The following is a 27,859-nucleotide window of genomic DNA, read 5'->3' as shown; positions in this document are numbered from 1 at the left end:
AGCAAGCCGCTCACCTCGTACTCCGGCTCGTCGTCGGCTGCTTTGGTGGCGTTCTTGTCCCCGGCATCAGCCCCCACGGGCTCGGGCGTAGTGGCCACAGTGGGGGAGGCGGGGTCGGTGGGCTGCTGCACAGCAGGAGGGCTGGCCTCCTCCACCTTCTGGGGCTCCCCGGACCCCTGGCTCTCTTCTACAGCATTCATCACGGCAATGACCTTGGCTTTCTTCTCAGCCTGGGGGGAAGAAGTAGGGGCCTTGAGCTCCCAGGAACTAGCAAGGCCACCTAAGACTCAGGGGGCCTCTTCTCAACCTGTCTGTGGCCTGAAGACAGGGACAGAAGTAAAGGGCCGGAGAAGCAAAGGCTTCCCACATCAGCCCAAGCGGCTTGCTACGGAAAAGTGGAGCAGTGAACTCAAATCAATCAGCTCAACCCCAGCCTTCTTAGGCAGCCCTGCTCCCTGGTCTCGCCTCTCAACCTGCTTAGCACATCAGGTGCACACCCTCACACAGGAAGTTTGGTCGGATTCGAGTCTTAATCATGCACCGTTGTTCAGGCACACACTTCGGCTCCGTCCTCTCCTATCTCCTTCCCAGTCGCGAGCGGGATCCTGTGGTCTTTTTCTCTATAAGTTCCCTGGGCAACGAACCCCTACGATTGCTGGTCTCCAGACCACAATTCTGGTTTAGTGATCAAATCACTGTCTGGAGTTACAAAGCAGGCTTCTCCCCTATCTGCCGGAACACCAGGACAACTCCCTGAGGGCCGCCTGCTCCCAGGCTCAGCCGCCAGCCACCAGGGGCCTAGGGCGGGGGGTCTTCAGGATTATGCCCACCCCACCGGTAGGGCTTGCCGTTCTCTTCCCCTTCCGGGTACAGCTCCCTGATCCATGAACATGCTGTGAGCCTGCGCTCTCCCTGCCATCCCACCAACACACGGCCAATCCACAACCCCCCATCATTCTCCCCCGGGACGGCCTCCATCCTTTCACCGTATCACACTCGTCTTTCGGGCTACGATCCGCGCGCCCATTCCTTCTCAAAACCTGCTCCAGGATCCCTATAAAGGAGAATGAAATCCTTGATACTCGGCTCTGAGGACCACCCAACCTCATCTCACCCCGCTCAGACTCTAGGACGCACAGGCCTCGGACTTCACGGCTCTGCATCCGTTTCCACCACATTGGACTCAAAGTAAAAAAAAAAAAAAAAAAAAAAAAAAGCCCCGTTTTCCCAGAGCCTCGAGCGCGGAGTGCAGCCCCAGGCTCTGGGTGAAGGGAGGCTCGGCTCGGGAAGAGCTCTAAGGGGGAGCTAGGACCACCATGCACGTTCCCATCTTAGCCGCACAGCTGGTCTCAGCCGACTTGGGAGCAGTCCTTTCTGGATTGCTCCAACCTGAAGCGGTTTCTGGTCACCTTTTCTAGCCAGCTTAAGGACTCTCCAGCTGGGGTCACCGGACCCCAGATCCGACGGTGCCAGGTTCAGAGCTTCTGCTGTGATCCCACCGGCCCAGTGTGCTGCCTCACAGGCATCGTCCTGTTCTGTTGATCCTCCCCGCCTGCTCCGTGAGTCCCAGGATGTTAGTCCTAGTCCTCCGCCTGACTCACTCAACAGACTCTAAAATGGGATAACGTGCCCTTTGCCCCAGCCCACAGACAGCTGGGAAAATGAGCTCGCGGATGGTGGAGGTGGAGGAGTGCAGAGTGATTGCTCACCCCTCCTGGGCCCCTCTCTCACCTGGCGGGGTCTCTGCCCGCCCTTTCCTTCTATACCCCTCAGCAGTCACGTCCTGCCCTCCCAGAAGGGGCACCCAGGAGGGGCAGGAGGATTCCCTCCTGGAGCCGCCATCAGGAACCCGCGCCTGCCTGCTCCTTCCGCCCTGCGCCATCTGCAAACTTCGGGCAGGAAGACGGACCTGGATCAGGGTGCTGCCTTGGGTGTCCCCAAGGCCCTGTGTGCAGCGGAGCCTGGCCCCTCAGCCAGGACAAGGTGTGCGGGGGGGGGGGGGGCAGGGAGCCGCGGCGGGTGGGCGCGCACCCTGCCCAGGCGCCCAGGTCCAGGAGCAGCGCCTGACAGGCCCTCGGCACTCCCCCACAGCCCCTTTGTCGAGCTCCTCCGCCCCTCCATGCTGAGTTCCTGAAAATCCCCTTCCCCCACAACTCCCTTCGGCCTGTCAGCTGCCGCCGCTGATAGGTGCTGCGCATCCAACCCACTCGGCACAGAGCACGCACCCGGCCCGCCTCGGAGGAAGGGGCCTCCATCAGGACCAGGCGGCAGGGTGGGGGAAGGAGGAAGGGGTGGGTAAGCAGCAGGAGGCCGAGAAGGGGAAGAAGGGGCCGAGCGGCCGGTGGGGGAGGGGCTCATTAGAATAGTCAGCCGGGGCAGTTGGAGAAGGCACCCTCCTCTCACACTTCTAGCTGCACCCTGGCAAACAATAGGAGGAAGAAGGGTTAACTCCGGGCCCTGGCTTCGGGGCCCAATGCTCCTTACCCCCGAGGAGCCCGGAGACCGGGCAGGATCCACCAGGGACACCACACCATCCCCCCCCCACCGCCAGCCCAAGAAGGCCACTTGGCCTGGAGTTTGTCCAGCCTAGGAAAGCCATGGGTAACTCCACTGAAGACCGCCTCCCGGTCCAGTTCCATCTCCCCAGGCAGCTGTCCGCCCCTGCCTCCCCCAGCCACTCCTCAGGCTTCCCATTCCAAAGGTCAGAGGTCTGTGCGCCACCGCCTCCCAGCCCACGCGGCCTGGGGCCATCCCAGAATCACAGGCCCAAGGCAGGCTGCGGCCCAGGGCCCCTGTCAGGGTCACAAGGCCCCCTCCCACTTGTCCCTGGCCGGGTGCCTGGTGACTCCCGAGAACTCACGGGAGAGGGCTCTCCCTCTCCAGAGGCCACGAGCTGACAGGGCCCTGAGGACAGCGCGGTCCCCCAGCAGGGAACACGGGTCAGCGGGATTTGCCAGGCGCCCACCTGCCAGCAACTCAGCCCAACCTGCTCCACCAACTCCACCAGCCAGGCCGCCTGCTCCCCGGCCCCAGCCCGTGGCTCCTCCTGTCCCCCCTGGGAGCGCCAGGTGCCACTGGCGCAGGGGCAGAGTGGGGCCTGGGACTCCCGAGCAGGGAGTAGGTGGGACAGCTCTGGCTCAGCACCTCGACAACTCGCGGGCAGGACCGCAGCTGCTGCAGGCCGGCGGGCACACTTGCTTCTTTTCAAGCACCGAGGGCTGGGTGATCCTCCCACCGGCCGGCCCGGCCGCCTCCCCGCCCCCGGTCTCCCCAGGGCTCCGTCCAGGAACCTACCCATAAGGCCAGGTGCAGCCCCTCTGCGGTCCGGCTCAGGTGTGAGCCCCGGCCCTGAAGCTCTGTAAGTAGCTGCCCGTCTGGGGGGAGGGGAAGGGGGCGATGGGGCTGGGGGCGGAGGGGGCCAGAGGGAGGGGGAGGGGGCGCTGGGGGGGAGGGAGGGAACATTTTCTTTGTCTAGAACTCCAGGTCACGTGGGCCCCGCTGGAGGGCCTGGTTGGCTGTGCGCGGGCCGGGGGAGGGGGCCGGCCTCCGACGCTGGCGCTGGGCCAGCCCCTCTCCTCCGGACCGAGGGGCGCGGGGCCGGGGGGCGAGGCCGGCCTCCGCCCGTTCCCAGGGCCCCCGCCCTGGCCGGGCTGTGGGGAGCGCCCCCTCCTGCGGGACCGGCCCGGGCCGCCCTGCCCCCCTCTCCCCGGCTCTGGAGGAGCTCGGCGCGGGGCGCCCGCTGGGGGCTGGGGGCCGGGGGCCAGGGGGCGGCGAGGCTCTCGCTGCGGGACCTGAGCGAACCGGGGCCCCGGCGGCGTAAGAAAATCGGAGGCTTCCGACGGCCTGCGAGCGCCTGCAGAAAGTTGTTAAAAAGTGAGTTTCTCAGAAGCACAACCAAAAAAAAAAAAAAAAAAAAAAAAAGGAACGCTTACAGATAGGGAGACGCAGCGCTCCAGGAAGACAGCAGAGCCGAGGCCACGGACTGAGGCCCCGGTGCCGAGACCGGGCGCGCGCCGGGACGGGTGTTGGGCAGGGGGGCGGGGGGGAGGATCCCGGACCCACTACAGGTGCTAGAGGGTGGCGCTTTGAGAACCTCTTGCGGGCCAGTTGCCCGGGGTCCTTAGGTCACTCCGGGTTTTCCCTGGACTTCTCCTCATTTGCAAGGGTAGGAGTGGGGGAGGGCGCCGGCTCAAACGTCCAGCAGTTCCTTCACTCCCGTCTGGAACATCTGCCATTACCAGGCCTGAGCCTGAGGGTGGAGCCTCCAGGTGCAGCCCCGGCCACTGCAGAGCACAGGCGCCCATCCCAGGGCGGACCCGCAGTCCCCACCCACAGCCCTCATCAGGTGGGCTGGAGCATCAGATAAGGAAACAGGCTGCTGGCTCTGCCCTCCAGGAGTTGAGGGATTCCACTAGACTTGGACAGATATGAAAAGATCACTGAAAAACAAACACGTGTAAAGATAACTGTGCCACAAAACACCCAGCAGATAGCCTAGCAGAAAATGGGTGGTGCGGTGATAAAAGAGGTTAAAGAGGTCAGTGCAGAGACCTGGAGGAGGTGGGAGGGGGCAGGAGGAAAACTCCCAGCACTGACAAGCAAACCCGAGGGACGCAGGGCCAGCTGTCAGGGCCGTCCTGGAGTGGGTTTCTAAGGAGACAAGAGGAAGGGATGTGTTACAGAGAAGCCTGGGCTCAGGCTGCAGGGTGAACTACAACAGGCGCACCTGTCAGAAGAGCAAGACCTGAGTTCCGATTCTACCACGAGGATCCTGGCACTTAACCCCAAGAACTGCTTTGTCCTCTGCAACACAGAGTGATAACCTCAGCCTTGCAGGGCCCAGGAGGTGAGGTAACGCCCCAGGTGCCTGGCTCCCAGCTGCAGTCAGCAGTGAACAGCAGCTGGAACAGGCACTGGCAGGATGAGGTCAGGAGATGCACCAGAGGGCCCCGGCCCTCCTGGGGCTTTGCATGGCAGAGCCAGCAAACCATGAGCAGGGCGGAGGAACCCCCTGGGGGTGCACATACCTCCCCCCCCCCCAAGCCCAACCTTCAACCCCGAAAGGCTGGGTGCAAGTGTGCAGGACATCCCCAGCCCTGAATGCTCCCTCTGGCCAGCTCCCAACCTTGAAGGAATGCAGTGTGACCTGCTCAGCCGCCTCTCTCACTGATAGCTCCTTAGCATCCAGGCCCTGTCATCCCACCACCCCAGCCCCAGCCCCCTCCACCCGGAAAAGGAAGTGTCTCTTCCCATGATCAGGTGGGGGGCTCAGCACCCGGGGGGCTCAGCACCCAGGCGGCTGCTGGTCTTGGAGCTTCAGGACAGTACTGATGCCAGCATGTGCATCGGGGAACGTCCCAAGTACCCGGACCTGCTTGCCTTCTCTGGGCCCACACAGAGCAGCCTCTCTCTGGCCACCATCACACTTCTATTCTCATCCACGCGGGACTCCTATACTGGTGCTGGTTCCACTCCTAGCCTCTCCACTTCCGATCCAGCTCCCTGCTAATGAGCCTGGAAGGCCGTGGAGCATGGACCAAGTACCTGGCTGGGAGACCTGGATGAAACTCCTGGCTCCCGGCTTTGGCCTGGCCCGGCACCAGCCACTGTGGCCATTTGGGGAGAGAACCAGCAGATGAAGATTTGCTCTCTTTCTCTCTGCCTCTGCCTTTCAAATCAATAAATCTTTTAGAAAAACACACAGAGAGAAACAGGGCAGCCTTCAAAGACCCTCAGGCCGATGGCCTTGGTCCTCCTGAGAGGCTGGGGGGGGTCTTCTGATTGAGATAAAGATAGCTCAGAATAGCAGCCTAGTGTCAGGTGTCAGGTCGAGAAGCCCTGTTCTCGGAACTGATAAAAGTCTGCTGAAAGGAGGAGCTGGATGAAAAGAAGGTCTGGGGGAGGCGGGAGCCTAGCAGAGGCGCTGGAGAGGAAGTGGCCTGCGCCCAGCGGGGAGGGCGGTGTGGAGAGGCTGTGGCCGCCTGAGCCCCTGGAAACGCCCCTGAGAGACACCTGACTCTGCACCCCATCCCATATTCACCAGGCAAACTTCTGATTTTAATTACATCTTCCAGCGACTGATTCCAGCAAGTTGCCAGAAACAGCAGGACAGTGTCACAGTGTGGGAGTCAAGGACACGTCCTGTTAGCAACGTGGGTGTCCTCTGCAGAGTGCCATCCTAGTGTGTCCACTGGACTTCCCAGAACCCCCCACCCCGAACTGGAGGAGCCCCTCGGTGGTGACACTGTGCCACAGAGCAGTGACGCCCGAGCTGCAGGTGGTAATGGCCGCTCCTGCCTGACCGGTTTTAGCTCAGAGGTCAGTGTCCTTGCTGAGCTTTGTCAGAAAATCCAGCGCTGGAAGGGTGCGGGCGGACATGCTGCCGCCATCACACACGAGACTGCTGCCCCCTGGGCTCCTCTGCTCAAAAGCAGGAGATGCCACGGCCGCTATCAAGGACGCCTACAAAGCGGCGCATGGTGAAGTTGGCTGTGTGGGTTCTGCCACGCATGCATCCCCAGTGACCCCGTGACAGGGGTCTGCACCCAGACTTGTCTGCTCTGAACACCTGCCACCCCCAGCTCCGGAACATGCATGACGTTCAAGGCCCCCACAAACCCATCACGCGACCCACTCTCCACCCACTCGGTATTCCTCCCTCCGCGCTGCTGCCGCCAGCGAAAAATCCTCCCTGTCCTTTTATGCCATTTCACCAACGGCCTCCACCAGCAAAGTTCCCCAGGCCTGCACTGCCCACTGGGGTGGCAAAACAGAAACAGAAACAAAATGCAGTTGTTGAGGGCCCCAGGTCACCTGCAGCCTGGGCGAGACACCCCCATCACTGCCCCCCACCCTGTGCTCCCCGACTGTCCCTGTCGTCTACTCTGACCCCTTCCTGCTCGTCCTGGCCCGGGCTTGTTGTAATCCTATTGTAGAAAAGTGACTGTGTCCCATCTTTCTCCTCCCCAAGATGAAGTGTCCCAGAGAACAGGGACTGGATCCGGTACGGCTTCACAGGGGAGTACCTCCCACTTCACACAGATTAAACGGAATGCAACCAAATCCCGGGAGCCTCACCCCCAGTCAGTGCCCAAACTCCAGGCTGGGGAACGGGCACCTGGCATAGCGCAAATCCTAAGAGCTGCCAAGAGCTGGGTCTGGGGCTCTCTGGAGAGGCCAGGAACCTTTCTTTTCCTGCTCTCCGCAATCCATATGGAGGTTGCAAGCAAATGACCAGGACCGGGCTGCTGGCAGCGAGGCTAAAAATAGCCACAGCATGGAGTTAGCAGGACTTGTTGCTAAGGAGACCAGTCGCAGAGAGAGCAACCAAGCAGGGAGAAGGTGTCAGACTGAACACAGGCCATGCTGGGTGGGGGGAGTCGCCCTGAGGGTGGCGGCCCCCAGCTCCCACCTCCAGGTGTGCAGCTCCTGACTAGTGCTCTGGGTGGGGCAGACGTCCCTGGCCCTCAGTAACTCATCTCCATGGAAACTGCCACGACTGGGGGGAAGTACCAGCCCCTGGAAAGGAGGCCTCTGCCTGGAGCTGGTTGTTATGGCAACACCCCTTCCTGTCATTCTCTCTCTCCAGGCTTCTCCTGAGGGGAAGGGGTGGGGCCTGGTCTTGGCTGAGCCCGAAGGACCAGGAAACACCGGCTTCCTGGCGGGACTGACCTGTGCGGGGCTCTCCAGAAGCGCCTGGGAGCCCAGAGGGGCACCCACCCCTGGCACAGGGCTGGGCCCCCTTACAGACCATCCCACCAGGAGAACCCCACAGCCACTTGGGTTCTGTATGAGGATCGATTGGCCACAGAGGATTCTTTTCTATACAAATTCTTGGGTGGGCCTGTGGCACAGCAGCTTCAGCGGCCCGGGACGCCAGCATCCCATCAGCAGGCTGGCTTGAGTGCCTGCTCCTCTGCTTCCAATCTAGCTTCCTGCTAATGCACCTGGGAGGTGCTGCTGCTAGCTCAGGTACTTGAGTTCCTCACCTCTATCCTGGGAGACAGGATAGTGCTCCTGGCTCCTGGCTTTGGCCTGGCCTTGCGCTGGCTGCTGTGTGCATTTGGGGAATGGACCAGTGGATGGGAGGTCTTTCTACATTTCAAATACATATGAATAAATAAATAAATTAAAATGCAGATTCTTAGGCCCTGCCTACATATGTAGATCCGGCAAGCCCAGAGTGGGGCCCAGGAAACCATGACAGCCTTCTTAGATATCTCTGACCTTAGCTATGGGCGGGAACCACCGTGTGCACCAATGAGGAAACAGCCGGAGAGCGCCTGGGCCCACCTGAAGGCTCTGAGCCATTAAGGGAAGAGGAAGTGGTCTGGAGAGGGGGAGGAAGAAGGACATGGGTGCTCAGCGCCTGCCCATGTTGGGGATGAGTCGGTCCTGCTGCCATTGTCTGACGCTGGACTGGGCGCTCACCCGGAAGCCTCCACCAGCTGTCCCCTATGGCAGAAAGGGGAAGGCAGGGAGCTGGGGCGTCGGCAGCCCAGGCAGATAATTTGGGCTGAAAGAGAAACCATCCGCCTCCTGAAGCAAAGCAAGGGGTCGCCATGGCAACTGCAGAGCGCTGGCCTGGTTGGGCTCCATGCCACGAGCCCAGACCTGGGCCCTGCTGCAGAGCATCCTCTGGGAGGCCATGGAGGGAGCAGTGCTCTGGCACCAGCCATGGGGCAGGTCGTCCGCCCCCCTCGCCAGCCCCCTCTCAGGGCCTGTTAGGAGCTGTGAGGCTGCCTCAGACACCCCGACTCCAGGATCTGTGAATCCTGAGCACCTGTGATGGTGCCACTGCGGGACGCCATGGGTTGGGAGGGGATGGTGATGCAAGAGAGGGGCCTCCGCGCTTCTGTTACTCACAGCCTAACTGTGTAGCCAAGGCCCACTGCACGTGAACCACGGGCCTCATTCAGCACATCACCCAATCAGACAGTAAAACCATGCAGTGAGGACGCCTGCTCCATGTGCCGAGAGAAACCGGGGGCGGCCAGCAGCAATGAAGCCAGGAAGACCAAGGGAGGCGAGAGGAGGTGAGCTAGCAGCGGGCAGCACTCCAGGGTTTTCCAACAGGAAGGGCCAGGTTTGGGGCAGCATCTGCAGGGGGAAGCACTTCTGGCAGATGACAGGAGGCCACACACACACCTGTTGCTGCAGGAGAGGGCACGGGCCTGCCTTTAGGAATACCCATCGAGGTACTCACGTGCCAGGTGGGCAAGCCACCTGCCTGAGGGGCAGCCTTCCCTCTGTCCCCACCTCTTCCCCCAGGCAGCCCTCGCTGGCTTCCTCAGCCCCTCCACTCCAGAAGGGAACAGGCTTGGAAGCCCCAGCCTGCCAGACCTGCCTTTGGACTTCTATGGCGTCACTGTGGCCTGCTGCCTCTCCCAGGGTCTGCTCCCCAAGGGGAGGGCTCCTCCATAAACCTAGCTCTCCATCCCCTAGCCCAGAGCTGCAGGGTCTGTGACAGCACTGGGAACAGAGGTGCCACCACAGAGGGGCCTCATGACCCCAGAGATCACACACCAGGAAAGGCAGGGTGGATGGGGCCAGGGGTGGGGCTGGGCAGGCTGCTTTAACCGATGACCAGGACTTAAATGGCCACTCGTGTTCCGTGGATCCCACGGGTTTCCCAACCTGCCCATGGGACCGCAAATACTGCTGAGCCTCACAGATAAGATCTGCACCCTGCGGAGGCAGGAGGGGCCCTCTGGCAAGCCTGCTCTCCAGAAGGCATCCACGCTGTCCCTTTGCTTGGTAAATAGGACCCCAGAGTTAATTCCATCCTGGGGTGGGGTATGAGGAGCCTGGCAACCTGGAAAACCTGCACTGCTTCCCCTTCCCCCACCCCCTCCAGGCTGCAGGGGTCCAAGGGAGGGGCCTTTGGGACCACCATTCAGATTCAGGCAGCAGGTGCTCTCAGGTTTCAGGGTCCAGGGACCAGCAAAGCTATTGCTGAAAACAGCAGGAGCCGGCCATCTCCATCCCAAAGGGGAAATTTAAATTCCTTTCCGGTCCTCTCCCCCACCCAGGCTCCCACTGTTCCCCGGGTCCCTCCTTCCTCAGCTTCTCACTCTAGGCCGGAGTTACTGCCACCGGGGCTGAACATCTCAATCACCTGGGACACCTGAGAGGTGACCCGGGCTGGGCCTGCCACTAACGCCCCGCTGGGATCCCTTGGGCCCAGGCAGCCGTGTCCCCGGGTGACCCCAGCGTGCAGCCGGACCCCCAGCAGGCGACATAGTAAATACACCCGGCGCGTCCTTTGGGGATTCTCTTCTGTACCAGATTTTGTTTCCGTCTAACCTGAAACTCCGTGGGTGGTTTTCAAACTTCAGAAAGCCCCACACCCACCTGGGGCAGCGGGGTGGGAGGGATCAGATTTCCCAGGTTTCAGCAGCTCCAGAGCAGGCCCTGGAGCCCAGAAATGCCTTTCCAGGCACTGCCCTGCCGGGGTCACTGCCCTGACAGCGTCTTTGCCAGTAGGAAACAAGTTCAACCCACTTTTCCCTTCTTTGCTTTCTGCGCCACAGAGCTGTCTTTCACATAGCACCTGGAGTCAGGGACCAGGGGCGGAGGTGCTTTCCCTGTTGCTGTTCAGTCCATCTGGGCTGAGAGTAGAAACATGTGCACTGCCACCCTCCCCTGACCACAGGGGAGGGGTCCTCACCCAGCGATGGCAGGTAGGGAAAGGGGAAAACCCACCCCACGCCCCTCGTGATCAGCAGGGGGGAGAGGAGGGGAAGGGGGGCCCACAGGGACCTGATGGCAGGCAGTGAGGAGGGGGCTCTGTCCTGCCCCGGACCTGGAAATCCTCCCAGATGCTGACCCGGTGTCCAGATGCCCCTCGCCCTCCCATCCTGTGGGTGGCAGCTGCTCTGGGCTCTGAGCTTCTATGTCCCTGTCTCTTGCCTGCACAGCCCCTCCTCTGGGATCCAGACCCACCTTCTGAGCTGCCCACTAACCCTCTCTCCGTGGACACCAGCCCTCTGGCTGCTCAAAAGCAGCTTGTCCAAATTCAAAAGCCTGCCCCAGGGCAATGAGGCACAGCTACTGCTTACACACTGGAGTGGCAGACTTGGATGGAGTTCCTGCTCCTGTCTTTGGCCTGGCCCAGCCCCGGCCATTGCAGCCACTTGGGGAATGAACCAGTGGACGGAAGGTCTCTCTTGCGGTCACTCTGCCTTTCAAATAAATTAATAAATTTCTTTTCTTTAAAAAAAAAAAACTCACCCATCTTAGGAGAGTATCTTCATGACCTTGTGGTAGGTAGAGAATTCTTAAGAGTTACACATACATACAGTGCCCCCCCAAAAAAGTCAGTTTGGACTATATTAAAATTCAAAGCTTCTGCTCATCAAAATACACCCTGAAGAAAATGAAGAATCAAGGGCCAGTGTTGTGGCTTAGTAGCTTGGGCCCCACCTGTGATGCCAGCATCCCAGACAGGGGCCGGTTCAAGTCTTGGCTGCTCTACTTCTGATCCTGTTGCCTGCTGCTGTGTCAGGGAAAGCAGTGCAAGATGGCCCAGGTAGACCCAGACGGAGTTCCAGGCTCCTGGCTTCAGCCTGGCTGTTGTGGCCATTTGGGGGGTGAGCCAAGGGAAAGAAGAGTGCGTGTGCTCTCTCTCGCTCTTTCTAATGAATCAATCTTAAAAAAGAAAAAGGTTTCTAATGAATCAATCTTAAAAAAGAAAAAGGAAGAAAGTCTCACCTCTAGCCTCCTGCCCCAAACCTGCTCTTCCTCCAAGATTCCCCGTCTTGGCTCCCAAGTGTCAAGAGGGCTTCTCCCTTCCCTCCAGCAGGGGCGAGTTCCAGAACTCTTTCAAGTCTGCCTCTATTGCCTGGGCCCTGCCCGGGCCCCTCACAGCAGTGCCAAGCTGCAGTCGTCCCCCCCACCCCCACCGGGGCAGGAAGGCCCGCGCCACTCTGCACTCTGAAGCTTCCCTTGCCCACAGTCTTCCCAACTCCTCGCCCTCAGAGGTGCCTTTCCCTGAAAACACCTTCCTCCCCCTTTATACGGATGGAAAACCCCAAAGGCTCCCCCCACCGCCCCGGGGCGGGGGCAGCTCCCTCACCCTCCCAGGGGCACACAGCAAGTCCCCCGGGCACGCCCCCGCAGCTGGCCTCCTCTCCGCCAGCACAGCTTGGCGGCCTTGTCTCTGAAGCCAACAGCACAGCAGCCATGATGTTGTCTCTCCTGCGGTCGGCCTCAGAGAAAGGGCCATGGGGACGCGTCCCAGAGTTGACCCAAATCCACCAGACAGCCCCTTGGGGAGCGCCACTCCAGCGTCCTGCGGGACTGCTTTGACCCTGGGCCTCAGGACCCCGCCCCGCTGTGCCCGTCCCCCACCAGCCTGCCCTGGCCACGCTTCTACAACAGCCCCCACCCACACGGTCACGGCCCACCTCTGCCAGGGAGGGAGAGGTCCCAGGCAAGAGTCAGACTCGCCCTTAAATTCACTTCCGTCGTGTCCAGAAAATGTCAGAGCATGGTGGTATCTTTTTTTTTTTTTCATTTTTACTTATCCATTTTTATTTGTTTGAAAGGCAGAGAGAGAGAGACAGAGATCTTTCATCTGCTGTTTCACACCCAATTGCCCACAACCCCACAACAGCCAGAGCTGCGTCAGGCAAAAACCAGGAGCCAGGAACTCCATCCTGGTTCTCCACGCAGCTGGCAGGGCCTCGGGACTTGAGTTATCACCACCACCTGCTGCATTTCCTCGGAAGCTGACAGAAAGCAGAGGTGGGACTCAATCCTGGGCTCCTGGATTCAGGATCTGGGAGTCCCAAGGGCTGCCCCCTTGCTGGTGTCTTAAAGACCAAGCACGCATTTAAAGCGGCTGATTTAAATAATGAATGAATGGTCCCATGCTGGATGGAAACTATCAGTGAGGGGCGGATCTGGGGTTTGGTGGCCCAGCCAGAATCGCACAAACGCCTGGCGTGTCAGACAGTGGGCACGCTTCCCAACGTCAGCTTCTCAGTGATGGACTCAAGCCCCTTCCCCATGCCCAGGTGTGGATATGAAAATGAGCGCCCTATCTACCTGTCCCATTTGGGCATAAGCAACAGAGGAGGAAGTGGGACGGCAGACAGGAAGGGAGAGGAAACCCAGCCTCCAGCACCAAACAAGTGTGTTGTGCAGACATCTGTTCTGTTGTTTCCGAGGCAGAGAGCGAGAGCGAGAGCGGGAGAATGAGCTCCGGTCTGCTGGTATGCTCCTCACACTCCCACAACAAGGGGGCCAGCACTGTGGCGCTGCCTGTGAGCAGAATCTCATGTGTCAGCTAGAGTCCTGGCGGCTCCACTTCCGATCCAGCTCTCTGCTGTGGCCTGGGGAAGCAGCAGAAGATGGCTCAAGTGCCTGGGCCCTTGCACCCACGTGGGAGACCCGGATGGAGTTCCAGGCTCCTGGCTTCTGCCTGGCCAGCCCTGGCTGTTGCAGCCATTTGGGGAGTGAATTGGGAGATAGAGGATCTCTCTTTCTCTCTGTAACTCTGCCTTTCAAATAAGTGAATAAAATATTTTAAAAAAAGCTCCCACAACAGGCCTGGCAGAAGGCAAGCGGTGGGGACTCAGCCCGGGTCTCAGCCCAGTTCACAGCTGCTTCTCGGGCTCTGCACCAGCAGGGAGCTGGAGACAGGCTGAACCCAGGGACTCCAGTGTGGGACTCCCGCATCCTAACTGGCATCTTAACACCAGGCGAAATGTCTGCCCTATTTTTTTTTTTTTTTTAGGATTTATTTACTTATTTGAGAGAGAGAGTTACAGAGAGGGAGACAGAGAGAGAGATCCTCCATCCCTTGGTTCACCCCAAATGGCTACACAGCTGGAGCTGGGCCAACCCAAAGCCAGGAGCCAGGAGCTTCTTCTGGGTCTCCCACATGGGTGCACGGGTCCAAGGACTTAGGCCATCTTCTGCTGCTTTCCCAGGCTATACCAGAGAGCTGGATCAGAAGTGGAGCAGCTGGGACTCAAACTGGTACCCACAGGGGATGCTGGTGCCACAGGCAGAGGCTTAACCTACCATACCACAGCACCAGCCCCACTTCCCTGAAATTCTTAAAAAGCAGTTCTGACAAGGATGTTTTGCGTATATGGCACGTGGCGTGTAAGAATTCACTCGGCCCTCTGGAATTTACAATGGTCCTGCATGTAGTACAGCCGGCAAAGGGAGCCACAGACATGACTCCCCTTCCCTCCCCTGCCCCCCATATGAAATTTTAGAATCTCTGGGGTCATCTAGTCTCTGCCTGTCACATTACAAACCAAGACACTACAGTGCAGAGAAGAGAGAGAGCCCCTCGTCAGGAGCAGAAGCTGAGACCAGACACCAGTCCTCGCAAATCTCATTCCGACATTCTCTTAATCCAATTTCATGGCAGCATGCGTTCGGCCACGAGAACACAACAGGGCAAGGGCAAGGGCAAGGCTCAGGCCCAAGTGGTGAGGCAGGAAGGGCTGGCCAGGAGCACCTGCAGCCAGGAGCAGGGTTGGTGGCTGGCCGGCCGGCCTCTCTTCTGAAACTGGGCTTCAATTCCACAGCCACTGAAGACTGGAAGCCCAGTCATTTGGGTGCAACACAGATGCAGCCGAGGATGGGAGAGCAGCTGTGCCCAGTGCACCTGGCCGTTAGGTTATCCCCGTGGCTCTTAGTTTCTGGAGGGTGAATAGGGCGAGAACTACTTATAGACACAGCGCAGAAGCATCTTGGCAGTTGCGCCTGCTGGCAAGGAGCTGCTCTGCGGCCGAGCTTCCCCCGGGGCAGGCTGCTGGGGTCAGCTAGGGGCTCCTGCCCCCCACCCCGCCCCATCACACGCTCACTTATTTTTTCACGGCTGAGAAGTGCGGGCTGTCCGAGGGGCCATTCTCCATGACCCCAGCACACTGCAGTGTGCAAACAGCATAGCTGAGCACAGGTCCCTGGGGAGCGCCTTCGTGACAATTTTCACAGCTGATGGCAAACGCCAACCCTGGAAGTGCCCCTTGATTACCAGCTGTCGCAGGGGCACCTGTGCGGTGCAGCTGCTTCTGGGAAAAAAGCACTGGCTGGGCCTGCTGCAGAAGCCGCTGTCTCCTCCCAGGGCGAGGGGACTGAGGCAACCCTGCGGGAGCTCAGGTGCCAGCGAGCAAGGAGTCTCCTGTCGCTGCTACCCTTGCTGATAACGCGGTCCCCTCTGCACAAGCCCAGGAGGTCGCGCCCTGTCCGCCTTCTTCCCAAGGCCCCAGCCCCAGGCTCCACAGCAGGAGGTGGCCAGGCGGACATTCCCAGGCCTGCTTCTCACGGTGGGCGGACACCAGGGCTCATAAAGCCACGGGAAGCAACATTTGCTCCCAGAAGCAGCCGCACAAATGGCCAACAAACATACGGCAAGACGTTCAATGCCACTGAAAGTCCTAAGGAGATGCCACCTTCCCGTCCGTTCGACTGGCAAAATCCTCACCTTGGCCAAGGTGGGAGCCATCGTACAGCCTGGGCACAGGACATCCGCTGGCGCTGCCCTCCGCAGAGGAAGATTCGCCAAAATTCAGGGGCCCTTCACCGCAGGCTTTCTCCCTCTCAGTATCCATCTCAGAGCAACACAGCCACGCCACACCAAGGGGCACGGCCCGGGACGCGCCCGCCACAGTGCTTGGACAGCAGGGTGGCCCACCAACGAGAGACTGGCTGAGACCGTGGTAATCCATGTGGGGCAATAGGATAGTAATTACGTGGCTACGGTGCCCAGACTTATTGTAAGTGAAAAACCAACTGTAAAACGAAACTACAGTGTGGTTCCATTTATGTAACAGGGGAAAAAAAACTGTGAAACAAAATTATATATTTATACACACAGAGATAGAAGGATAGAAAAAGTAGTGACATATCCGTCACACTGTAGCATCAAGTACCTCTGGGGGAGAAATTAAAATCGTGTGTGTAGGGGGATGGATTTTGTTTTTTAAGATTTATTTATTTGAAAGGCAGAGTAACAGAGGGGGAAAGACAGAATCTGCTGGTTCGTTCCCCAAATGGCTGCAACTGCAAAGGCCGGACCAAGCTGAAGGCAGAAGCTAGAACTCCACCCAGGTTCTCTCACATGGGTGGCAGGGGCTCAGGAACTCGAGCCATCACCTGCCTCCCAGGGTGCATATGAGCAGGAAGCTGGAACCAGAAGCAGAGCAGGGACTCCAACCCAGGCACTCGGAGATGGGACGCAGGTGTATCCCAAGCAGTGTCGTAACTCCTGCACACTGAACACCAGCCTGCGTGCGAGGAGCCTGAGTGTTGCGTGCGGCCTCATTAATCCACAGGGCTCTGAGCTTAGGCTAGGTTAGCCACTCGGCACACCAGCCCTGGGGACAGAAGCGTCCAGAGTGCCTGCACTGAACAAGCTCAGGTCGGCCAAAAGCAGAAAACAAACTGGCTCTGTGGCTCTGTGCCCAGAGACCAGCGGATGGCCACGTCCGCCCACAGGGGAAGGCATCTGTGCAGTGGGCTGCGGCCCCGCGCCAATCAGCGGGACCTGACTTAGGCAGTGTCTGAAGCCGCCTCCAAAGGCTACAGTGCACACGAAGGCTTTGCTACTTGGGGTGCGGGGACCCCAGGATACTGCAGCCCTAGTGACTCATTTTCATCACCATGTGACACTCCTCAAGCTTCCTGTAAGTGCAGGGTCCCTGTCTTCAAGCCAGGTGCCGGGAGGAGAACAGGTACTGGCATGGCCCCTGCCTCGCAGTCCTGGGCAGTCTGGGCAGGGTGGGGAGGGTAGGAGGAAGCCGCAACAGCAATGGGCCATCATGGCATCCCCAGACCACAGGCCGTGGTGCAGCCTGGGAGGTGCAGGCCCCCAGCAGACAGATGGCCGGCCCGAGGCCTCTGCACCTGCCTTGCCTGCCTCACAGTGGGGGCAGGGATGAGCCAGTAGCTGGGGAGAAGCCCTTCCGGAAGCTACAGCCCCACGCAGGACTGCCTGTCCTCATGATGACCACGAGGAAGAGGAGTGCAGGATCAGCCCCTTCCCACCCCACCCCACCCCCCGGCAAGGTGAGCCGTCCCACCCCCACACAGGCCCAGCGAGGACAGCGGGGACACGGGGTTGATAGGAATCCAGCATCACGTAACCTCGGGAACCTGTCCACACCCGGCTCCTGCTGTCCCGCAGGCACGCCTGTCAGCGCTATGGAAAAAGCACCTCACAGCGCAGGGCCCGGGGCCTTGTCACAGTGGAAACCCAAGGCCCAGGCTCCTTCGTTTACCAACCTCCCAACTGCTCAGCCGCCCAGCGGCCAGCTACCACCTGTCCCCTGCCCAACACTGGGTCAGCCACGACAGAGAAGACACGATTAGCACAGAGGAAATCGCTGGTGAAAGTACCCCACAACATGAGCAGTAATTCAAGGGGGTTAGAAAGGTCAGGGGGAGAGTGGGCTGGAGGAAGCCTAGAGAACTTTCTGGATGAGGCAGCAGCTCTTGGCCTCCTCCCTGGAGGGTGGTGAGGGGAGAGCACAGAGGGAGCGCAGGCAGGGCGGACGGAAGGAGCTTGGTGAGGGGAATGGAGACCTCATGGAGAGCTGTGGGGTGTGTGCGTGTGTGGGCCCACAGGACTGAAGCCTGGAGAGACAGCCAGAGGGCTATCCGACGACACCGGGGTGGGGGGACAGCAGGGAGCTGGTGCACGCTCCCAGGGCTATCCGACGACACCGGGTGGGGAGGGCCCCACCGCGCCTGGTCAGGATTAAAGTACCCCACATCCAGAGGAGGATGAACGAACAGGTGCAGGGCACAGAAGCGAGCGACAGAGGTCACCAGCTCAGAGGAATGTCCCGTCTGCCCCATCTACCTACTCTAAATTTCACTCATTTTGGAGTATTCGAAGTCTTACTAAATCTGGGGTGGGGTGGAAAACCCAGGGAGGCAGGGAAGTAGACAGCAGCCCCCCTCAGTAACGAGGTCTGAAGGACAAGGCAGTCGAGAGGGAAGGGGGTGCACGCGGGGACGGTGTGTGAGGCAGGAAGGTCCCAGGCGGAGCCGCAGACTGGAGGAAGGGGCAGGCGCAGCCCGGCTCAGGTGCACCTTTGCACAGCCACGCCTCCTGCTTCTCTCTGCCTGCACCTGCCCACACGGAACTGCCACCCCCGAAAAGGCCATGCTGGCTTGTGCCTCAGGACCTTGGCACAGGCTGCACACCTCCTTCTGAAATGTCTCCCCTCTCCCCTTCCCTGAATTCCAGCTCTTCCATTAAAAGCCAAAGCCACCTCTTGGACCACCAGGAGAAATCGGTCTTAGCCCTGTGCAAGGCCACGTTCCTTCTGCAGGCACCGTGGGCCCCGAGCCTGTCATGGGAGGGAGGAACCCTCTCCGCTTCTGGGAGCCTCCACTGTCTCACTTGGTACTCCGACTGGGCCGCTCCGGTAGCTGGCTCTGTAAAGATGCCCTGGAGACAGCTAGAAAGGGCAGGCATGGCATCCTGCAGTCGGGAAACGCCGGCTGGACCTCTAGGTGACGTTGTCTGGGCAGCAGCTGGAGCCGACGATGAAGCCTGGCTGCCCAGCAGGAGGGGAGGCGGGTGTGCACAGGAGAGCAGGTGCGTGGACCCAGACATGGAGGATGGGGGAGCCGTCAGGAAGGGCATGGGGAGGCAGAGCTGGAAGAGCTGCGAGGAGCCCGAGACATAGGGCGACATCTGTACCTTCTTACCCCGCTGAGGGAGCAGTCGCTGCTCTTCAGCCGGGGGCCTGAGCAACCTTGAGGCCACCTGTGTTTTCCCAACAGCCCCTTCCCTGTCCCCCAGCACAGCATGGCACGGCAGGGGACTGTGTGGAGCCTGGAGCCGGGCACCCACAGGAGCAAGAAATCTCCACTCCCGTCCCATCCTGGCCACTCCCCACTTGCCAAGGGAGCTTGTGGCCCGACACATCACTCTCGGGGTCCCCAGTGCCCAGCCTGGAGGCCAGGGGGCCGGCAGTGCTAGTGCCTGTGCTGGGCAGCATGGACTTCTTTATGGACATCTTCCACTGTGGCGTGGCAATCGGGGGTGGTTTTATTAGCAGAAAACCTGCTTTGTTCAGGCGTCTCCGTGTTGCCAATCACAAGTCCCCTACAACATGTTACATTAAGTGCCAACTTGTTCACGGTCTCCTGTTGAATGCCCAGTGTTCCCTTGTATTGGCTGGGGCAGCAGATGGCAAAGGTTTCTGATTTACGACAAAAGCCCCGGAGGAGGGCTGAAGCTGGCGTCAGGTACGTGTGGCCGATGCTGCTCCCTACTTGTGCAGGGAAAACCCGTCCTCAGATTCAGCACTGCGGAGCATCTACCTGGCATCTTCACTGCTCCCGGGCGCTGAGTCTGACCACGGACAGCCTCCATGCTGCTGCTCGCCAGGCGCACAGTGTGAGAACCACAGAATTTTCTACACAAGCCTTCGGGGCCGAAACCCGAGTGTCTGGTCTTCCCACCTCCTATGACGCGAGCGCAGACCCCTGCACAGCACAAGGGGTTACAAAGCAGAGCCCCTGTCCCGGAAGGAGGGAAGAGCCCCAGGGCCCGGATCCCCACCCCAGGCCACACTCAAGCTCAGGGTTAAACGCCTCTCTCCCCCTAGACGTCGGCCAGGCTGCCCCTTTCCCATCTCTTCCAGGAGCCCCAAGGAACTGGAGACGAAGTCGCCAGACCTGCGGCCCCGCGGGCGCCCTCCAGAGCAGCTCTTACACAGCTCTCCTGTCCTGCTACAGGCAGGTCACACCCACTTCTTCTGGAACTTTCTCTACTAACCCAGCCCAGGAGCAGCAGCTCAACACACCCGCTGGGCGGGGCCAGCACAGCAGGTGGAGCTACTGCTTGCAAAAAGCTCCAGTGGACTCCTGACTACTCCACCCGGTTTCAGGCCAGACCCCCGGGAGTCGTCGGTGACTCGGTTTCCCCAGCCTCCAGCCCGTCAGAAAGCCTCATTTCATTCTGCCTCCGAAACACACCTCGCAGCTGCCTTCTCGCGCTGCCACTGGAGTCTGCACGCGAAAGCCTCCACGCCCCCCCGGGACACTCAGGTGCTAAGCAGCCTCCCGCAGCCTCGGCTGGCCCCACTTTCTCCCTCGCTCTTTCAGCCCAGGGGTGCCTCTGCCAGAGGAGCCAGGGCCTGTTTGTTCCGTCTCTTCTGCCTAGAACAGTCTCCCACACCCCCTCCACACAGAGTCAGCTCTGCAGTTCTTAGACGCCACCTCCTCCAAGAAGTCCCTCCTGACCACCCCATTGAAAGCAAGCCTGGGTTTTCGTTTTTTCAGCCCCCTAAGGGCAGGGGGCACACACATGATGAGACCCGGGCGCTGCAGTGAGCGCATGGACACGCAAACCGATCACTACCCAGGGACGAAGCCGCTCCCCAGACATTTGAAAGGTGCACCTGAAGCGGACAGCAAGGCTCAGCCAGGCCCGGACAACAGTGCCCAAAGGTGGCTGAGGCCGGCGTCTAGTTTCCCGGCTCTGTGGGCGGTCGGGGCCCAGGTCAGAAGGCGCCTCACCTCCCTTTTCCAGCGTGCCAGCCACTCGTCCCGCTTGCGTTTGCTGATGTAGTAGGGGTCGCCCGCCTGGAAGGTGAGCCGCGGCATGGGCCGCTGGCGGAGGCTGGACTCCCAGCCCAGGCCGCCCCGCAGCCGGCCCCGGGAGCCCTAGGACAGACACAAAAGACAGACGGATGGGCGTTAAAGTGGGCACTTCGAGCCCTGCACCAAGGCTCGCTTCTCCCAGAGGGGCCCCAGAGGGCACTCACGTGGCTCAGCGTGCTCCTGGCCAGAGCAGAGCGGGGTGCGTGGGTGGGCGGGGGCACAGAGCCCACAACCAGGAGGGGACAGCAAGGGGAGGTGCTGGAGCAGGCGCGCTGGCCTCTTGGGGGACAGCCGGCCTCCTCCCAGCCTCCACCCTCACCGTGCAAATAAAGGGCGGGACAAGATTGAGGAAAACACTTGCCTCCATTTTCATGGATTCCACATTGGTCTCCTTCTGTTCTTTGCCTGTGGGGAGAGAAGAACAAAGGGTCAGTTGGCAGAGTCACTGGGAGTGGCTTGGAGGCCCCACTTGTGCCGGGGGTCCCTGGCCTGCCGGTGGCAAGCACGATGGCTCTGAGGAATCGGCAAGCCCTGGAACAGAGGGCACCGGGGCCGCTCTTGGGCTGAGCAAGAACGCAGGGCTCTGGGCTACGGCTTCTGGCCGGGCCGCCCCCAGCCACCAAAGTGAGGAGCATCATGGCTGGGCTTGTGCCCGGGGCATGCCCAGGTGCCCTCCAGGCCCTGCGGTGCCTGTGTGGGGTGACCCCATCTCTGCAAGAATCAGGGTCCTCAGCTGGGAAATCAGGTGCTGGCCGGGCTCTCCAAGGTTCCGGATGTTTGGGTTCAATTATGAGCAGTCGCCTCTGTCCCTCCTGCCTCTCTGCCCGCTGTGTGGGTGGGCTCTCTGCGCTGGGCAGATCCAGGCAGGGGCTCAGGGACCTCCCCCCAGCTGCTTCTCCCCGAGTGAGATAAATGTTCTACAGTCAGCAGGCGGTTATACAGTGCTGGTGCAGGGCTGGGCATACAGTAGATGCTTAACACACGCGGTGTGTTCCCCTCTGCTGACACCCAGCGCTTCCCGCGGCTCTTCCCCGGACTCCCCCACAGCACCCTGTCCTCCTGGCCTGGTCCTCAGCCCTCGGCGCCCCTGGCAGGCCCTGCACCCCGGTCCCACAGCCGCGGGCCAGCTGCCCAGGCCTGCCCTGGATCCAGGCCCCCGAACGTCCTTCTCTGATGGCGAGACACAGTAGAGCGTGGACCCAAAGCAGGAAGGTCACGGCGCTGGCTCAGGGTAAGGTGGGGTGGGGGGGTGGGGTGTCGGGGGTGGGGGTGGGGGCGGGGGGAGTCAGAGCCCAAAACGGAAAAAACAGCCCCTGCTTCATCTCCTGGCCTGGGGCGGAAACCGCCAGGGCATTGACGGGCTCTGAACACTCAGCCCCCTCCCCCACGGGGAAGGCGCAGGGGGCATGGGGCTGGGGTCGGCCTCAGCAGCAGGCCGGAAGGGCCGGGCTCTGCGAGGGGACCCCCGCGGACCCCCGTGGACCCCCGGGCCGGGCGCCGGGCGAGTCAGACTGGCGGGGAGCGGCCAGGGAGGAAGCACGTGTCTGCCACGGGCACGTGCGTGGGCGGCCGGGCGGGCGCAGCGTACGTGGCCGGCCTTTGAGGGCCCGTCTTCCCCCGCCGCGTCTGCGCCTCTTCCTCCCCGCTTCCTTTACGTCGTCCTGTCTCCCTCCGCGGCCGGCTCCCCAACTTTCGCGGGGCCCCCTCCTCCTCTCAGCCCTCAGCTCCGCCAGGCGAGGCCCTGGGCTGCCAGAAGGGGGCGCCGGCCCCGGATCGGCCACGGCCTGGTGGGCCCGGCCGGGCCTCCGCGCGGGGCCGACCCGCTGCGGGCCTCCTAGTGGAGCCCGGAACAGCTGCAGCGGGCTGGCGGCCGGGGCTGGCGTGCGCGACCCCGGGGCTGGCTCCGGCTCCGGCTCCGGCACCGGCACCGGAGCGGGTCCCTGGGCTGCCGCCTCTGCCCAAGCCTCGGCCGGACCGCGGGTTTCCCACCTGGGCCCTTCCGCGGCCTGTGACACTGAGGCGGAATCATTTATTCATGAGCATGGAAGGAAATCAGGGCTCACAGCAACGGTGCAGATGACTGAACGCTGGTCCAGCCCCAGGTCTGGCAGATGAGGGAAGTGAGGCCTGGGGAGTGGCGGGAGACCAGAGGTCGGGGCTCCCTGACGACCGAACCCCAGCCCTCGCCACTGCCCCACCCCCTTCCGGATTCCGCAGCCTCGTGCTCCCCAAAACAGAATGACTTTTAGTTATGTAGTTTCTGACTTCTTTCTGGAATGTTCTCCAGGACAGGCTCTGCGCATGCCCAGAGGGATCGCGCACGCGCACGCGCACACTGTCCAGGCTGGCCCAGTGAGACGCCCCCCTGGCTGCCTGGAGCGCGCGCTTGGCTGGAGCCTGGGAGGGGCAGCTGCTCCCTCGGCACCAGCCCCATGCAGTCCATCTGCTCCTGGCCCAGACCCACGGGCCCTGGCAGAGCCAGGTGGCTGTGTGCCCTCCAGGGTGGTCCTGACAGGCCCGGACAGGACCCTGGGGGCGTCTTGGGGCGCAGCAGGCGGGGGAGGCCACGGCTCGCGACCCTTCCCTGTTGGTCCAGGACGACACCCAGCCGGGGGCCCAGGTTCTTTCTCAACAACCCTGAACCTCCAGGACAGAGCCGAGGCCAGGTTCACCTCAGGGCATCGCTAGTCCGGGGCTGGCCCTGGGCCCAGTTCGAGCGGAGAGGAGCTCTCTGCTGGCCTTGATCCCGCCTCTTCACTAGCTGGACAAGCCTGGGCGGGTCATTTTGCCTTTGTGGACCCTCGGTGTCCCCATCGGAAAATGGGGAGCACTCAGAGTGCTCCTCACAGGATCAAGGCGGGGGCGCGAGGGTTTCTCAGACTGTAGGGTGCACAGGAATCCCAAGGACATCTTTCAAGCATGGTTCAGTAGGTCCCAGCAGGACCTGAGACTACATTCCAGCCTCCCTGGCTCGTGGATGGCTGTGGGCAGCAAGGCTGGAGGACAGCCAGCCCACAGTGGGCGGCAGGGAAGGAGAGCCACGTTGCGGGGCCACCTGCCATCACCTGCCTGTCCGGGGCTGGCCCTTGTGCCGGCCGCTCCCTCCTCTCGGTTCTTTCTCCTGGCTGTGCTGGCAGAGCCTGGGCTCCCTGCGTGCACACAGGAGGGTGCGCGGGCCACAGGAACCTCTGCTTTTGCCATGTCGGAACCAACGAAAGGGGGTTCCGGTGGAGATGGAGACAGAGGGGGCCCCCGAGAAGAGCCCTGGAATGAGGGGAACTGAAAGGAGATGGCGGCCAAGTTACTTCCTCCCGGGCTGGGGTGTCGTTCCTCATCGGAACCAGCCAGCTGAGCATGCGCTGTGCATCAGCTGACCACTGGGCCGGGAGCCGGCCTCTGCACCTGCTGCCCCTGGCAGATCCTCTCCTCCACTGCCCGTCTCCCAGCTCAGCATCTGGGCCATTCACGGTGGCCTGCAGGGGCCCCAGAAAAGCGTTTCCACTTCCTGGATAGCTGGGGCCAATGGCAGTGTCCCCAGCTGCCATTTGTATTTTGGAGGTCAAAGAGACTTCCGGCAGGTTTTTTTTTTTTTTTTTTTTTTTTTTTTTGCCCACCCAGACTAGCACTTAAAATTCTGAGGAAGACCCACCCAGTGTCTGGAAGTCCCAGACCCACGCGGCACACCTGACCAGCCCATCTACACGGCCACCTGGCTCACAGGTGCTGCTCCCTGACACAGCCCCCAGAACCTCTCCCCCTGCCACAGGTGGCAAGTGATCTTTTCACATCATGAAGCCGAGTGCACCACCCTGAAAGCCCGGTCTGGCCCCCTGTGTCTCTCCCCAGCTCTCTCCACGCCTGCCTTGTGGCTTCTGCCTGCTCCCTTGCACTGGGGAGCCCACCTGGGAGCGAGTGTCCCCGCTCTGCCCCCACATGACGACTCTGGCTCCCCCTGCAGCTCGGGCTCACTCAGCACTCAGCTCCGGGCACCAACACACGCTTCCAAGTATGCATTTCTGTCTCTCCGGCCCACGGTGAGGTCCCGGAGGGCGAAAACCAGGTTCCTGCTCCTGTGGGTTCCCTCAGTCCCTGACACAGATCCTGGCACACACTAAACTGGTATCTGGTAAACACCTGTTGACTGGCTGAAGCAGGTACTCCCGTGAGCAATAGAAAGGGAGATGGGGGAAATCCCAGACTGAAAGCCAACCAAAACCAACCCGTAGAGTTGCCCAACAGCCTGGAGCATGGCTCCATGCACCAGGCAGGAAGCACAGCCGGCCTGAGCAGCGGCAGGGTGCCAGCCACGGGTCGGTCCCAGCCTCTGGACACCCAGAGACACCTGCCCACAGCGAGCACCATGTCGAGCTGGGAAGGGATCCCACTTCTTCTCTGCCTCAGATTCGCCCCACCCAGACCCCATGAAGTGTGAGGACACGCAAGGAGGCCTGCACGGCCAGGGGGGGACCACCCTGGCACTGAGCACCTCCATAGCAGCAGGAGGCTGGAAGGCACAGGACCAGGATTTCGTGAGCCCTGGGTCAGCTGCGGACAGGCCTGGGCCGTGAGCAGGCACTCTGTCTCCGAAAGTCTCCTTTTCTCCCTCCCCTACAGATGGGCACAATGCCACCTGGGATGGAGTCAATCAAACAACAGGGCCTGAGAGAGTGGTTGGCACACAGCCGGGGCAGTATCAGTACTGGCTGAATAATAAATGCAAGATATTATAAATCACACTTGGAACTCTCGCTTCTGGAAATAGTCTATTCCGCAGGAATATTAGGTTCGGATGCGTGTGAAAATAGGTTCCGCCAGTTGATCAATTTACTCATTCCATCACCCGGCACTTGGAAGGAAGATGTTTTGAAATTAAAATGCACATATGCAAAGCAACCTGGCAGGACCCTGGGAGGGCCTGATGTGAGAACGCGAGAGGAGGTGCTGTGTAAGCTGCGAAGCCCTGTGCAAATGCTAGTTGTCCTCATTACTGACATGTTTACAGCTTGGTTGGCCCTGAAAGCGTTGGCTTAACCTGAAAGAGAACAGTGGGCAGCGCGCCAGGATTCCAGGGCCAGGCCGAAAGTCCCCTGACGGAAAGCTCTGGGCTAGGCCACGCAGGCCACCCTCGCCCCGCTGCCCTTGCCTCCCACCCTGCGTACCACACAGTCACGGCCAAATTCCCAATCAACCAAACCACCTGCTGCCCTGAGCGCCCCCGTCAGAAGCTACCTAACTGGGCAGTGCCCAAGAGCTGCTGGTCACGTGGTAGTGCAGGCAGGGGCCAGGCGGGATCTGAGGGAAACTGAGGCACACAGCCAGCCAAGGAGGCAGGGGGATGGCCAGTAACCCAGTGTAGCAGCCACTGGCATCATGCACACCCCCGTTGCCAGATCTAGCTTTGTCTCTGTGTGTGAGAAGCCAGAACTCCAGATTTTTATGTGAAATTTCTTGATTTTTAAATATTGGCAACTAATTTTTACAATATTTTACACACTACACGAGCCAAGTAAACCATGTGTGCGGGCCGTACTCAGCCAGTAGCCTCCGGGCCTCAGCCTGGGTGAGCAGCTCAGCTCCCTGCTCCCCAGCCTGGCCCTCAGGGACTCCAGTGGGGCCCAGAGAGGACACCCCTGTGCCGGGCACTCACCCTCGCCTGCAGGGGCTCCTCGGCCCTCCTTCGGGGTGCAGCAGCCATTCTCCACCGCTCTGGAGGCTTCGGGCGGGGCCTCGGCTGCACCCTCGCCCTCAGCTGGGGCCCCGCCCTTCTGCCCCCCAGCAGGGCTCCCCTCCTCCGGCTGGGGCTCACTCCGCTTCTCCAAGTCCCCGTTGGGTAACAGCTCGGAGGGCCCTGAGTCCTGGGCCATGGACGGGGACTTGGAGGTGACCGCAGGGTCCTTGGGCGTGTCGCTGCTTTCCACCTGGAGGGATGGAGACAGACACACAAGGGGAGGGTTAGGGCCGTGGTTGGAGTCCCCGGGCAGTGCTGCTGCGTGCTGCCCCTCTGGCCAGAAAGACTGCTCGCAGAACCCTGCAGTAAGCAGACCGGGCCGTGATCCTGCACACGGCATCGGCCTGAGCCTTTGAAGCCAACGTGCGTGTGTGGACTCCAGCTTAAGTAACGGGAAAGGAAAGAAGGGGCGCCCCCGTGGCCCACTGTGGCCACACGGGGCTTCACAAACTCACCCCCATGCTGTCCGTTACGCCTGCAGGCTCCCCAGCAGTGGACCCCAGTGCCCCGAATCAGTTCTGGGGAGCAGGGCTGGCCTGCCCTCTGGAGGCCACTCAGAAGTGTCCTTCCCCTCTGCGTGGGTCCCCACAGGCTCTCAGACCACCCCAAGAGCCGAGGCCCCCGAGAGCAACACACAGTCTCTGCAGGACCCCTCTGAGCATGGGGCCCCTCCACTCCCCAAAGGGCCGCACTGCCTTCTCCCGTAGCGTCAGAGCTGAGCTCGCTAAGGTGTCAAGAACCAAGGAAAGGAAGAGCAATCCCACCCGCCCTGGGCAGTGTCCCATGTTGGGGCCAAGGCTCCTCTTGCCCATGAGCCCTCGAGGGCCTCTGACTCCCTGGGAGGCAGCCCAGGGACCTGAGGCTCCGGGAATTTTGTGATTGGCTCCAGCTCATGGTTTTTTAAGGACAGCTGCGTACCTCTTTGCCCTCTGCTGTCTGTGCATGGCCTGTCCTCGGCCACCTGGATGCAAGCGGCCAGGACATCTTGGGAAGAATGGACGTGTCCGTCTTGGGCGGGAGGAGGCAGGGGTCCCTGAGCTCACCACTCTGCCCCCACTTCCCTCCCCGGGCACTGGGTGCACTGAGTGAACCCTGCCCCACTGGTTCTGCTTGCAGAAAGTCTGCCCAGTACTGGCAGAGCAGACCTCCCAAAGGCTCAGCTCGCAGACACAGCCGCCTCGGTTTCCCCACCTGCCAGGTGCGATGGCCAGGCTGGACAAGTGGAGGCTGTGTGTTTCTTATTTTTATGATCTTAAATATTTTAAAGTTTTATTTGAAAGACACTGAGAGGGGGAGAGAGAGAGAGAGAGAGAGAGAGAGAGAGAGAGCAAGAGCACTTCCATCCACTGGTTCACTCCCCAGATGGTCCGAACAGCTGGGGCCGGGCCAGATGGAAGCCAGGAGCTCCATCCAGGTCTTCCACATGTGGGGTAGGGACTCAAGATGCCCCTGCTAGGGTGCATCTCAGCAGGAAGCTGGATCAGAAGTGGGGCCGGGACTTGAACCAGGCACTCCAACATGGGATGTAGGTGCTCTTAAGGTACT

The 27,859-nt window shown here is 60.9% G+C and overlaps 1 protein-coding gene across 13 annotated transcripts in view; it reads right to left on the bottom strand.

Annotated features, from left to right (window-relative positions):
- DNMT3A (DNA methyltransferase 3 alpha) overlaps positions 1–27,859 on the bottom strand; it is a 92,818-nt gene that overhangs the window by 13,252 nt on the left and 51,707 nt on the right. For 4 of the 13 annotated variants that reach the window (XM_070069735.1, XM_051840839.2, XM_051840833.2 and 1 more), the window contains exons 4-7: positions 26,234–26,504; positions 20,948–20,991; positions 20,503–20,649; positions 15–230 (exon numbers count right to left, since the gene is read on the bottom strand). In XM_070069735.1, coding sequence (XP_069925836.1) covers positions 15–230; positions 20,503–20,649; positions 20,948–20,991; positions 26,234–26,504 — 678 coding nt within the window. Of the gene's footprint in view, positions 1–14; positions 231–986; positions 1,055–2,225; positions 2,249–3,294; positions 3,417–20,502; positions 20,650–20,947; positions 20,992–21,636; positions 21,774–22,575; positions 22,803–26,233; positions 26,505–27,859 lie in introns of those variants that run through there. The other 9 variants (XM_070069740.1, XM_070069738.1, XM_070069737.1 and 6 more) reach the window with 9 other exon arrangements.

This window comes from Oryctolagus cuniculus, chromosome 2 (genome assembly GCF_964237555.1).
Source record: "Oryctolagus cuniculus chromosome 2, mOryCun1.1, whole genome shotgun sequence".
Lineage (NCBI taxonomy): Eukaryota > Metazoa > Chordata > Mammalia > Lagomorpha > Leporidae > Oryctolagus > Oryctolagus cuniculus.
The sequence above is the reverse complement of the archived record's forward strand: the minus strand, read 5'-3'. Positions and strand labels throughout refer to the sequence as shown.